Source organism: Glossina fuscipes, unplaced genomic scaffold (genome assembly GCF_014805625.2).
Source record: "Glossina fuscipes isolate IAEA_lab_2018 unplaced genomic scaffold, Yale_Gfus_2 2, whole genome shotgun sequence".
NCBI classification, from domain to species: Eukaryota; Metazoa; Arthropoda; class Insecta; order Diptera; family Glossinidae; genus Glossina; species Glossina fuscipes.
In genome coordinates, this window is record NW_023998416.1 from 4,685,198 (window position 1) to 4,700,164 (window position 14,967).

Sequence of the window (14,967 nt, forward strand, 5' to 3'; positions counted from 1 at the left end):
TTTTTTTTGATAAGAAAATTTAGAAGGAAAAGGTTTAAAAGGGTTGCTCCATTCCAAACGTGGCTCATTTAATATCTGAAAATATGGTTTTTCGCCGAATTTTGTTGAGCAATGTTAAAGATGGAAAATTGACTTTCTCTTACTTGGAAAGTAGCCATTAAAAATGCTCCTATCAAATCCGTCGCCCTTTAGCTATACAAAATTTAATCAAAATATCTCAATAGGCCAACGGAAAGACCAACGGAAAGACAAGGCCTTTTTCCTAATCGATTAGCATAGCATAGAGCATTAGAGATGCGCCTATCTCAAGGGTGTACTGATGTGGTGTAGATTTTAAATACCTTCATCGCTCCGAATCAACGAACTTAGTGTGTGCCTAACAAAGTTGGCGGAAGACTCCTACTTCCATAAATGTACTTCGGTTTGTGGGTATTCTAAAATTCGCCTCAAGGTGAATACAAATTTTTTTATTCTTCACATTTTTAATTGTACACGATTTTTCATTTAAACGCAGATGCATAAAATGTTCTAATTTTTTTCAATTATTGCAATATTAATATATTTAAAGTGTTAATAATTTAATGATCATTCAGCGATGCGATGGCACAGATAGAATGCATAAAACTACAAGCGTGCTTTACTTTCTCATACTGCATGTTGCGCATAGGATAGATATATGCATCAAAATTATAAAACACATGTCATTGCCATTAAACATATGATTAAGATTTCTGCAGAAAAAATTAAAAATTATTTATTATTAAAAGATCGTTAAGCATACCGAGCACTTACTTAGTAACGTGTCGTTATTTGCTATCTTTGCTATTTGGGGCGTGAGCAATTTCCATCTGTGTCTTCGTTGTTGTAAATCATGCTATTAAGTCCAATAATAATAATAATAGTAAAAAGTAAGCAACATTAATAAAAATGCAAAAAGTAAAAAAAAAAAAAAAAAAAAAAAATTTTTCATTTTTTGCTTTTGCATGTCTGGCAAAATTATAAAACAAATGTTTTATGTTTTTATTACCATCAAGCTATGGTCATTATTTCCGCACTTAAAAAATTGGTTAAAGGCCGGTATTTTATCTTCGCCGTTTGATGCATGCATGCATGCGCACATACCTTCTTCTGTCTGTGTTGCTTTCACTATAAATCATATAATCAAGTCTCACAATAAATCAGCTTTGATGTCTATACAACGAAGGTGTATTAAAGCAAATACTTCCCGTAAAAGCATACGACAATCATTTAAATCTCAAAAAAAATTCGTTCAGAACAACAATAATATAATAAATAAATATTTTTATATTTATTTATTTTTATATTTATTTATTATTAATAACATTAAATAGCATATTCATATAAATAATCGTATAACGAGTAACAGCTAGACGTTCTTCTAATATTTTTAATCCTCTTACGACGCAACAACATAACAACATAAGCTATTGGCTAACATTCCAAATTGTATGATTGCATGTAATAATCAGTAATGAGTGTATTGAATGTCATCTGCTTACTTTTATAGTTAATACATGTTTACTTGTAATAACTTGTAATATATAAACACTTACGTGCTTCATGTCAATGTTACCGATTTTCGAAACATACACAAATTTCTCAATTAAATGTAATTTCGAAATGTGACTAATTAAAAGCGAAACCAAAAAAAATTCATATTAAATTAGATATTAGATGTTACATACGCTACATTAAAAATTCATAGATCAGTTACAGGAAATTTTCAAATCGTAGACGGCAACCCATTCAATTACAGTTATGTTGAAAACTTTTCAAAACAGTGTAAATAGTTCGTCAACTTTTGCTTGCCGATCCACAAAAAGACTCCAAATGTATAATAAAAGTAACCTACTACCGTCCTATACTACAGGCATGGCCCAGGAACCAATTGAAATCAGTTTCGTCAAATCAACAAAAGCAAATGCTAAACGTTGAAAGTGTCCTGCTCCCAAAAACCAGAACCGTATAATCAACTTATATTTTACCATGAAATCAGATTCCTTAGGGTTTTCGCCTATACAGGGCCAGAAAGCCAATTTTCACTGCAATCACTGTCAAGTTAACTGGGGAAGAAAACATTCCGCAACGGTTAAGTATCGCTAGCTTGCTAGGCGTGAAGTCACCGATAGTTTTCTCTTGTTTAATTACCAATATTTTTGCACAAGCTATATACTGGTAGAAGATGAACAAAAAGCGTGTACTAACACCCGCAATCTTCTTTCTTAATTCTTGATTTAAAAGATGTAAAAAAACCTTTAAAAAACCCTACCACGCCCTACAATCATTCATACAACACCTTTTTAAAAAAGCTTTATGGGGGAAGGGATCGGAAAAGTAGTCCGGCTCGACAGCCCGACGGACAGACAAGCTTAGACCTACGCAAAATACGATTTTGAATCGACCGATATGGCGAAAGACGAGTCTACCTCAACTCCTGCTGGGACTTCGCCACAAACTCAATGTGCCCTTGCACCACAAGTGGTTTAGGCAAAAAAAAGGAAAAATTGTTTTGATTATTGGTGAAAATTATCTATATTTCGAAAAAATTTGACCAAAACTGCTTAAAAAATCGTTAAAAAAGAAAAAATAAACCACGCCCAATATATGCATGTAATAAAGACGTGATCCCTAAGCAATCTTTCTCCTTCAAGCCTTTTGGATGTCAATCCTGAATATTTCACACTAGATTTATGGACGTTTTGTATACACCGATTTTTACCGAAACTCGCCAATTCGATGGGTAACTTTTGTGAAGCGGCCCAGGCCTAAAACTATAGATAGAAAGGTGAAATTTGTCAGGAACATTTCCTGATCGAACTGCGCACATGCGTTCGATTAAATGGTTAACAAGTTGGGAATAAATTGGAATTAAAATGTAATCGGTATTTGTGAACTGATCGAGACAATTTCTTTACCCAACATTCAGATAGTCCTGGCGAATACTCGGGTACCAGTTTTTGAAATTTGAAAAAATTGTTGACGTTTTTCGAGGTTGCTTTAGTTTTTTTTTACACTCTGTGCATGTATCTAAACGGATTACGACAATTTTTTGAATTACATATTCCCAGTGGACCAGGGAACATATGTATCAATGTTCAGCTTCCCATCTTTAGTTTTGCGATTCGCCCGCCACATTGATGGGTTCCAGTAAAAATAGATATACCTTATCCAGAACTAGCAAAGTGGGCGTGTCTCGGCAAAAAAGGATTGGAAATATATATTTGGTGTATTAAAGCGTTAAAACTGCATATATAATATCTAAAGATCCTTAGAAAAATTTTTTGAGCTTGAAATCGCAAACCCGTGAAGTGGATGGAAGCCTTAAATTTGGTTTTAAGAGATCAAAATGAAAAGAAAAAAGAATCAAAAAAAATTTGAAAAAGTAAATTTCCATCTTCCCAGTAGAAAACTCAAAACACTCCAACCATCCATAGGAGAAATGCTTTATCGCAATTGTCCTCAAATAATCATCGCGTACGAGGCATTGGATTAGCAACGTTCCCATGTCCTAATGCTTTACTAGCTTTTAAATTCGCTATGAATTAATCTTAGCTCCCGAATTCACTTGCAGGTATCTTACGCTACCATAACCTTTTAAATAATTATTACCCCTACGACAAGTAACTGCACTTTTCTAAAATTCAACTGAATCCATTCATTGAAATTATGTTTAACGAACATCGGTAGCAATGTGAATAAATATTTTTGTTTAGATTGATGAAAAGTTTTAGAGAAACATTCTTAGATATATATATATATATATAATCGACAGATACTTTCTCTCACTATTAGTTTTTACTCTTCGGAAATCTTGGATTAAGTGATTTTCTTTTATCGGATGAATTATATTAACATCAAGGACTTGTCTTATATTTAAGCATTTGTATATGTACATGTGAATGATTAAAATTCAGTTAAATTATATCTATAAGAAGCTGTATGCTTGCACCCGCTTATACTTATGCAGACGGTTTAATTGTGCTTTTATGTATATGTTTTTATTCAAATTGTATAAATCTATCAATAATGAACTCATCATAATGGCGATTGAAATTTTCTATTTATTAAGTTTTTCTTTTAATGAAAGTTATTAAAAAAATGTGTTGCGTTACGTTGTTGTTGTAAATGTTAATGAATTTATTTATATATTTTATATATGTACATATGTATGTGTATTATTGTTATTATCATAATTCAATTGTTTTACTTTTAACACATTTTTTTTTTTTTAATTTTTAAAAGATGTTTTTTATCTTAAAAAGAAATAATTGCACTATGAATACCCATAGATGATATTAGGTACAGTGAAGTGCAACCAAATGGGAACCTCCAAACACGACATATGACGAGAATTAATTATTATTAAAATTTGAGATTTAGGATTTTACATAAGAGTGCATCTAGTCGAATTGCTTCTTCTTCTATAAAACGATTCTTTTACGCCTTGGATGGCATATTGTGTCTGCGCGTTAACAACATCGCATTGCATTCCCTTAATTTGCACTCAGCATGATACGATAGTAAATATTCTCATCTCTCCTCGTTCAAGCAAGCGTTTTTGAAAATGACAAATAAGGAATAGAGAAAGAAACAGAGAGAGGAAGAGAGAGAAAGAAAGAAAGAGAGACAGAGAGAGAGAGAGAGAGAGAGACAGGCAGTAAAAGACTTTGCTGACTTTAACGGGGCAATGAATGGTTTAATAGTTTGATGGATTTCAGATGTCAGTCATTGAATAAAGCAATTGAGCTAACAGTGAAATCCTTTGCCCCAAATGACTCTTGTTATGAATCAGCGCATGCAGTAAAATTAAGCCGGCCGCCTTTGATATCGATTTCGTTGTTTATTTGCTCATGTTCAAGGTTTTTATAAAAGTAATGATGAATTCATAAATTTACTGCCATTTGGTAATATATTTTTATTCCTTTCATTTTCACACTTTAAAGAAAATTTTTGTACTTTTGTATAAAACATTGAATGTTTTGATAAGAAGCTTAATTGATTAACTGGAACTAATTCGTGATAGAAAATGTAAACTAATAGGCCACGATATACCATTGAATAAGTTACACCACCCTACCCTATGTGTATTTGTGTAATGATTTTTCAAGATGTGGCGTTATAAGAGAAGTGATCGAAAAAGTGCTTCAATCCGAAGCATTTTCACCAGCGTTGATCATTGAGCCAAAAACATGTCGGTGTGCCAGATTTCATCAAAATATCTCAATCATGGCGATTTGTAAGTGGAACTCAAAAAAAGACAGACGGACAAACGGGCAGATAAGTAATTCTGAATCGACCGGCATAATTAAATGATCTGTTCCAAATCTTTCTGGATAAGGTAGACATTTGCACAAACTTAATATACGCTTGCAACGCAAGATATGTAGGGTATAAAAAATGGCAAAAAGAAAAAAAGTCATTGCCTGGCAACGAAAATTACTGTCAAATCAAGTATACATAATGTGGACATGCATCTGACATTTAAAGAATAAATTCAGATCGAAAAACAGAATGGAACCTACAAATATTACAAAATCATTGAAACCATAAAGAGAAACATATTTAGTTGGAAGTCACTGTACCTGGTAATTATTCATATTTATATCTATCTATCTGTTGTTCATATCAGATTTGTTGCTTTTGCTTTTTAAATAATTCGTATTCGTAACATATATTTATTTATGTAAGATCTTGCAAAAAAAAAAGAAAAAAAGAGGCGAAGAAAAAATGAAAAATCGTGTGCATTAAACTGTGAAAAATATAAGCAGGTGTTTAACGAGAGAACTGAACGCACTTGGAAAAGTTTGTTAATTTTTTTTTTTTGTTTTCTTTTTTCGAAACGCTTGTTCAAATGGTATTTCCATTTGGGTTGAAATAATAAAATAATTTTATATAAAATTTCTTTAATATATACATATATATATATATATATTATTTGTATATTCATATAGTTTATATATTTGTTTTCGCAAAAAAAAAAGAATTAATTTAACAAATTTTAAATTTATTTAAAAAAAAAAAAAAAAAAATTTAGAAAATTCTTATCGATGCTGAACGTTGGTCAAAACTTATCAAGCGACGTAATTTCCCTTTGTCTGAATTGCGTCGAGAATTCCGCGGTTGGACTGGTAATCATGAGAAACATTGCATTCTCCATAGCGTTCTTACACCTTTACGCATTAAATAGTACAAAGCGCCCGCAAAGCGTGCAAAAGCTTTTAAAACATGTCGGATGGTGCAAAAAATGGATATGAGACCGAACACGATCCCTACAAAGTCGTTGCTCTTATTGTGCTCAAAAAAACCAGAGAATATTATTTCTTATAACGAAAAACAATTAATTAAATTCTTTATACATTTTATGGTTTTTGTGAAACGATATGATTTATTACCTCTATATATCTCTTTCAAAACTTTTTACTCGACTATACCTTTTTTCAAAAAAAAAAAACCAAAACTTTTAAAAACAACTTCACCTTCACATCAATGCAGATATATATATATACAACTATTTATGATATAAGTGAATTTTATTTGCTTTTGTGGATTATTTTTTCTATTTTATAGAGAAAAAACAAAACAAAAAACACAAAAAAAAAATGTATTCAATAAATGAATTTGTTTCTTTACGATATAATATTAAAAGTGTTTTATTTTTTAGTTAAAAACTCGCGTCGTACATTTGGAACGTCAGTTAAAAGAAGAGCGTAAAAGGGCAGAAGATTTACAATTTTCCATAGATGAGGTCACATTCTGTGGCGATGAATTAAATGTAAGATATCCCTATAAGAAATTCATACAATTACTGATTTGATCGATTGTCTATAACGCGAATTTTCCCTTTTTTTTCACCCATATATGAGTTTGCGATAAAGTTGATCCGCTGGTTTACCTCAATTAGCTTAGAAAGTTAAAATTTTTTCTTTATTTGACTTCCTCGACTAATAAAGGTAAAAACAACCAATAGAAAAAAATATTTTTTTTTTATAAAAATTATCCAAATATTATCAGACGTTTGGTCCGTTTGATTGCAATTTGAATTAGAAAGCGTAAATATTCCAAGCAGGTTAGAGAAACGGTTGAGAAAAGGTTTCCTAAAGTAGAAAAAGTGAAAAATTTTTTTAATGAAATTATTTAAGTATATTAGTCGACAATATAACGCTTATAATAGATAGTACAGACAAGTGTGCGAAATGATCTGAACAAAGTAAAAAGCTGATAATAGAATTAATAATTTGACAGGAGGAAAAATATTAAAAAAAAACTCTTGTTCGGCTTGGAACGATTTATTTTATACTCACCGTCTAAAAAGATTATCATAACCAATTAAAATTAATACATGATACATTTTATCATTAATGAATATATATTACAATAAATAATAATAATGGTAACCAGCACAACAGCCAACATTAAGTCCCCTACCCCACTTCACATATAATGAATTTTCAAAAGTAGTTGTTATATGAAGAGTAGTCGAAAAAATGGTCCGACACGAACAATTTGTAATAGCATTCATCCAAAATACGTCAGTGTATATGTTGAACAAAAGAAAACAACAGATGGACAAACGGACAGACAAGCTTAGATCGATTCAGAGAATGATTCTGAATAAAAAGTGGATCTATCTTAGGTACTTCTGGGTGTTGCGTACATTCGCCACAACTTAATATATCTCTGAACCTCAAGTAGTCCAGAATATAAAAATAATAATAAGAAAAAAAAAAAAACCAATAAATTACCATATTTACAATTATACGATATATGAAACCTCATTGAAAGATCTTCATTTGCTTCGTCTAATACTAAATCATTTCATGCAAATTCATAATTGTATTGAACTCCTCTCTTGCTAACGGCAATCGGATGTAAACCACTTGGCGAACGTCCAAAAGCTGTCTACACTGGTTAATTTGTTGACTTATGTAGAAAACACTTTGTATATATATATATGTAATATATGCCACCGTATTTATACGGATCGATATCGATATAGCGATTTTTTAATCTAAAATTTTCTTCACTTGAGAATTTGAAACGTTCAGAGCAGAGTTCTAAATGAGAAGAAACGGGAACTATTGCCTATTTTGAAAATTGTGCTTGCATCCTTGAACCAAATAGACTTTTGAACTGATCTTTTACCACTGAAAAAGGAAAAAATATGAGACCAAATTGTTTTTCTCTTCAAACTTTAGTCATAGAAATCCCACTTTTCAACAAGCACACAGGTGTGACTTAATTGATTAACGGAATTTATAGCGACTACAAACATTTTACAAATTACCTAAAATAGATGAAAAGAATTAAGCGTTTCTTATATAAGATTTCTGCATTATGAATATCAGAGGTTCATCGTCATATTTAATTTATTTACAATTTCGCCCTAACCGTGTGTTTCTCATGTTTTATTAACCTCGAAAGCTATTTAAGTTCTCATAGCGGAAAAAAAAACCTTTGAAAGAATTTTTAAAAGCTGAATAAAACGCTTCTTATATACCGGTTACTTTTCCTACCGGTTATTTTTCCCACTTTTCGAAGAAATTTACCGAAACAACAAGTAAAAACATAATAATTAACGCAGTCAGTCATATAACGACATTTCAATATAAGTAGTGGGAAGTAGTCGAAAAAGTGATCCGATCCGAACTATTTTCAATCAAAATATCTCAAAACTCGCGACTTGTAGATTGAAAGCGGAACATGGACCGAAAGAGGGATAAGCTCACACATAATAAAAAAAGTGATCTATAGCAAGTCTTCTTAGTTGTTGTATACGTCCACTTATCCTTAACAGATAGAAAAGCTCTTATTCGTAGATATTAGGATTCATCGTCGTCAACAACATTTACTGCAAGTTGGCATAGAAAATGAAAAAGTGAAAATGCACTTGTCTCACTTTCAAAATCAACGATCGGAATAGCCTGTACCCAGGTAAACTTCTTCAAAGATATAAAAAACTTTCAAATCATGGTTTTTTTGGTTTGACTCAGTCGCAATAGCAAAAAACTCAGCGTTTGCACAAAGCACTTTCAAACTCCATCTGTCGAACATTTCTTACGTCCCAACTTTTGTATCCCACACTACTTGTAAAATAGACCTTACTAAGTTTGCGCGGATGTATGTAACACCCAGAACAAAGTAAAATAGACCCACCTTTGGTTATCTCGATCGACTTATACTTGCCTGTCCTTTCAATCCTTTAATTTGAGATATTTTAATCAAATTTGATACATTGACGTGTTTCGAAGTGTGATCCATTCTCAAGTTCCATTAAATCAACAACCACTTCTCTTATATACATATATATATATATATAGTCCGGGTTACAGTATTTTAATTGATTGTATAAATTTGGATTAATATTTGTATCCTCCCGTATATAAGGGTTCTTACGAATATTAAGCCTTTACCTGTCCAATGGGACTCTATTTTTGAGAAAACTAAGAAAAAAATAATAAGATCATGTTTTCACACGGTGTCTTACTATTGAAGTGAGCACTCATTTGGAAAATGAACCGAACTTAACTTCCTTTTCAAAGGTGTTATTATTTTTCATACGCTATCATTCCCGCCATAAACTACCAGGTATTAGAGTTTGCTGCCATGTCCAGATTTGCTTCTCGTGAAAAACCTTTATCAGAGTAGACAGATAGATCCACATTCAATGTGTTACAAACGAGGATTATTTTTTTTTTTTTTTTGCTAATATGGACTAAGACTCATTATGAAATTTTAAAAATTGTACTTTTTTAACATGCAACGACTGTCTTTTTATATGAACGGATATGTGGGGGAGAGCTCAAAAATGGCATGACTGATTCAAATTTTTCACCCCAATTAAGTAGATTGAAATATTCATATTTAGCAAAGTTTATCGAAAAGTTTTGGAAATTGGCATTTTTCTTCAAGGTAAGGTGGCGATCGCTAAAGTGATCCCGCCACCCTCATATGATGTCTTTTCAAAATAAAGCTTTATATAGGAAATAATCGAAAAAGTGCTCCGATGCAAAACATTGTTAATAGAGACCAGTCTTGAGCCAAAAAAAAAAACCAGTTTTATTCTAGATTGCCGTGCACCGTACAAAAAAACCCTGCGTCTCGACTGCGTCGTCTCGGTTTTGACTCTTTCTTGGTTTTGGAGAGCACAACATATAACACACATTGCTCTCCATTTTATTAGAAACTAAATTTGGGATAAAGCGATCAAATCGGTATTTGTAAAAAGTAAAAAGTATATAAATATATCTTAGCATTTTCTAATGTGTACACATTTTTTACATATAGGCGCAGACTCAAGTCTACAAAGAAAAAATACAAGATTTGGAAAATAAAATCACCGACCTAAACTCAGGTATGTCTTGAAGCCGAACGAAAGCCGTTGAAGGACTATCACCTATATCATCATTTTTTCTTGTGTTCTAAAGTATTATTAAATCTTTTCTCTCTATACATACATTATGTTCAGTGAAATGAACCCCTTTTTTGTTGATCATAAAATGATCTTACTCTTAACTGTGATCGGAAGTAGATTTAAATTTTTTTTTGTTTTTTTTTTTTGCAAATCCAGGTAAACCTTCCTCCGAAGAGCTATTATCCATCACTACATCTGCCCAAGGACTACAAGAACAGATAAAGGAAGTGAATAATAAGTTGACAGCACAAGCCAAACTGCATGAAAATCAATTAAGAGAACTTAACGAAGAGCAACGGCGTTTACAGGAAAATATCAAATATTTACAACAACAAAATGAAGATTTGCAAAAAGAACTTGTGCTTAAAGATGAAAGCTTGGAGAAGTTCTCTCTGTCGCAATGCGGTATTGAGAATATGCGCAAAGAATTGGATTTACTTAAAGAGGAACATGAAAAGGAACGAATACGCATTAGGGAAGATTACAATTTAAAACTTGAAGAGAAGGCTTTACTAAATCGACATTTATCCGAGGAAATAACAAATTTAAAGAATATTAGGGAATTACAAGAAAATAATCGGGCCAGAGTAGAAGAAGAATGCAGGCTATTGCACGAAGATTGCAAAGCTCGTAACACTGAAATAGATAATCTTAACGAGAAGATAGCGAAAATGTCATCAGAGTTGGCGATGCGGAAAGCTGATTGTTTCACATTAGAAGAATTGCTCAAAGCTCAACAATCAGGCAATGCCGAGGAGAGGTCGTTATATGAAAAACAATTAATGGAAGTTGCCGAACTGAGAAAAGACATCAAACGGCTTATTGATAAAAATTCTAAACTCGAAATACATATTCAAAATCAAAATGAAGAATTAAAAAATCTGAACGAAATTAAAGCCACCATAGAAACTAAATTATCGGGATTAGAAGAAGAAACCGTGAAGACTGTGCAAGCTTTGGAAGCAACTTTAAATGATTTTCAATCAAAAAACCAAACACTCATTCAAGCAAATGAAGAACTAAACAGAAGACTGGAAAATGTTACGCAAGCCCTTGAAGATGAAAAACTATGCAAAGAAAGCCTTTCAGCCGAACTCAAGCAAAAGGATGCTATAAATTTTAAGACAACGGAAGAATTAACCGAAAGTAAATTTGCAATTTTACAAGTTCAAAGTCAACTGGACGAATTGAAAATCACATCTGACCAAGAGCTTGCCAGGAAAGGGCAAGAAATTGAAAGACTAGCGAACATTGTGGAAATTTTGGAAAAGAAAAAAACAGCACTAGAAGACGAATCTTCTACAAATATTCAACAGTTAAGCGCCAAGACGATGAGTTTAGAAAAGCAAACTAAAATCTTAGAAGACGATTTAAAAAAGTCAGCTGTCATGATAGACGATCAACGACAACGCATTGCACAGCAGGATGAAATCATTAAAGAAAAGTCATCGGAATTGCAAACAACTGTCGCAGCCCTGGAGACCCTATCCAAAGTTATGGACAAGCTGAAAGAGGAACACGAAATTGCGGTAAATCGGAAAAATGATATCGAGAAAGAATTGAAGAAAAGCGAAGAGCATAAGGCCCAAAATGAATTAAATATAGGCGATCTAACTCGAAAACTCGAAACCTCTACTAACAAATGCGAGACTTTATTGTCTCAAAATGAAACTTTGCAACAAGATTTACTTGCTGCCAGATCGTCTTGCTCGACTATGCAAACCGAAATGAAAAAACTAAAAGATGAGATTATTTCGAGGCAAGATGATCACTCAACTTTAGAAAATAAAGCCGTTGAAGAGCGCATGAGAATGCAAGGACAAATTGAAGAATTACAACAAACACTTGCATACAAGACGAAGCGTTGCGATGAACTTAACGAAATTATACAAAAAGGTAAGGAAGACCTCGCAGCAAAAACGCAAGAAGTCAATCAATTAGAAGAGAAATCTATTAAACAAGAACTTACGATAAAGGATCATCAAAGGCAACAAGAGAATTTGCAAACAAAATATGAAGCCTTGCTGAAGCAAAATGAAAGCCTGCAGAATGATCTCATTGTTTTAAGGACTTCAACTACAGATTCGAATTCTGAGCTAATGAAACTTTCACAACAAATTGCAGCGCAACAAAAAGCTTACGATCAATTGCTAGATAAGGGAAATTCTGAACATAGCCTCTTAGAGAGCCAGTTGCAAGCTGGCCAACAACGAATAGATACACTTTGCAATCAAGTAGAAGTTTTGACTCGGGAACTTAAAGAAACCCATGAAGAAAATCTTAAATATGTAGACCTTTTGAAGGAGGAGCAAGCAAAATGCGGTAAACAAGAGCTTGAACTAAGTGATCTTACGCGTAAATTGCAAAGTTCCAGTGCAAAGTGCAATAATCTTGATGCTCAAAACAGTAGCCTGCAGAACGATTTAAGTCTTTTACGTGCCTCCTCTTCCGATTCGAATACAGAGATTTTGAAATTTACCGAAAAGTTAGCCGCAAAACAGAAAGCCCTGCAGCAGCTTGAAGATAAAGCGAACAAAGAGCGTCATTCCCTGGAGAATCGCGTTCAAGAATTACAACACACCGTAGAAGTTCATCAAGCAGAAACCGATAGCCTGCGCAGCAAACTAATCGAATTCGAAAATTCAAAATTATCGCTAAGCAGTGAATACGAAAGCATGAAAAATGAATTATTAACCAAAGCACAAAGAGATCTTGAGGATTTAAAGGCTGCAGAAGCTTCCAAGCAAAAATATCTTAGCGAAACTTTTGAAACGCAATTAAAGGAAGCAGAGCATCATAATCATACGCTCAATGAAACACTTGCCACTTTCCAACAACAAATGCAAACATTACAAAATGAATTACATAATGCGCAGACGGAATATAAAGCGAAAGAGGGGGAAATGCAAAAACAACTTGAGACATATCATACGGAGAAGCAACAGTTAATGTCACACTTAGAGAAGACACAAACCGACGTGAAACATTCTGTTAAAACGTTACAAGAGGAAAAGTCGCATTTGCAAGAAAATGTGCAAAAACTCACTTACGATTTACAAGAGAAGGCAACTGCCTTGACGCAAGCGCTTCGTGAAATCGAGCAAAATCGCGTTTTAAAATCCACTACCGATACTCAGCTCGAAAAGGAAATAAAAAAATTACAAGACAACTTAGACCAGGTAAGTGGCGAAAGTGAACAAAAGACTAACTTACTCGAGGAGAATAGGAAGAAGATTGATCAATTGATATCGATGTTAGAAGCCATGAGAGCTTCGAATGCGAACATATCAGCCACAAATGCGGAATTATCTCAAGCATTAGAGTTACTGGAACAGGAAAAATGTGAGACAGCCAATATATTCGAATTGTTCGAAATGGAAGCGGATCAGAATATGGTTAAACTTGTTGAAAAATTAGCAAGCTTAAAACAAGAATTAAAAGACGCCCGAGACCAGTTGCAACTTAAAAATACCCAAGCGGATAAATATGAGAAGCAAATAGCGGAAACGAATGAACGCCTAAACAAAATCGAGCAATCTTTTAGCGAGACACGTTCGGATTTATTGGGCAAAACGAACGCATTGGAAGAGCTGGAACGAGTGAAGAAAGAATTGCAACAGCGTGTCGACGAATTGGATATCAAAGCGAAACAAAAAGATGAATTACAATTACAGTTGGAAGAATATAAGAATATCGTCGACGAGATAGACGGTGTATCAACGGAAAAATCTACACAACTTGCTCAACTTCAAACGCATATTCAACAGTTAAGGGATGAAAAATATAAAATTGAAATCAATGAAAAATCGCTAAAATCGGAGAATGCAAACCTGCAACGTAAACTTGAAGTGATGGATTTGGAAAAGAATCGTGAGATAACAACATTACAAGAACATATCAGCCGATTGCAAAAGATCGAGAAATTAAAGCAAAGTGGAACAATTGGAGATGCCGGCCAATCGGTAGATAAAATGAAAATTAAAAATAATTACTTACAACTCTTATGCATTTATTTTGTTTTCTTTAGAATGAATCGAACATCAATGGCGACAATACGGCCCAAATTAATTTCCTTAATTCTATCATTATTGATATGCAAAGAAAGAACGATACTTTAAAAGCTAAAATCGAAGCTCTCGAATGTGTGACAACAGACTTTACCAAGTAAGCAATAAATATAATGTGTTCTAACCATGCCTTTAACGCGTTTCATTTATTTAGGCCGCATGCCTTCGATCTAATAGCAAAGCGAAAACCCGCACCTCGGGTATTTTGCGATATTTGCGATGAATTTGATAAACACGAGACAGAAGACTGCCCTCTACAAGCTTCCGATGATAGGCAGTACTCGCCGCCACCACGTGCGGAAAAAAATAACAATGATCCGGCCGGTAGGAAAAATCGAAAGATACCAGAGCCTCGCAAATATTGTGAATCGTGTGAAGGTATATCAAAAAAAAAAATACAATTTATATATATATATATATATATATATATATATTGTACAATATATATATACAATATATATTTTATAT

General features: G+C 33.0%; 1 protein-coding gene across 9 annotated transcripts in view; it reads left to right on the forward strand.

Annotated features, from left to right (window-relative positions):
• LOC119633932 (restin homolog) overlaps window positions 1-14,967 on the forward strand; it is a 63,572-nt gene that overhangs the window by 48,102 nt on the left and 503 nt on the right. For 8 of the 9 annotated variants that reach the window (XM_038027775.1, XM_038027772.1, XM_038027777.1 and 5 more), the window contains 5 exons: window positions 6,683-6,793; window positions 10,306-10,372; window positions 10,589-14,394; window positions 14,460-14,596; window positions 14,654-14,877. In XM_038027775.1, the coding sequence (XP_037883703.1) occupies window positions 6,683-6,793; window positions 10,306-10,372; window positions 10,589-14,394; window positions 14,460-14,596; window positions 14,654-14,877 (4,345 nt within the window). Of the gene's footprint in view, window positions 1-6,055; window positions 6,468-6,682; window positions 6,794-10,305; window positions 10,373-10,588; window positions 14,395-14,459; window positions 14,597-14,653; window positions 14,878-14,967 lie in introns of those variants that run through there. The other variant, XM_038027780.1, reaches the window with a different exon arrangement.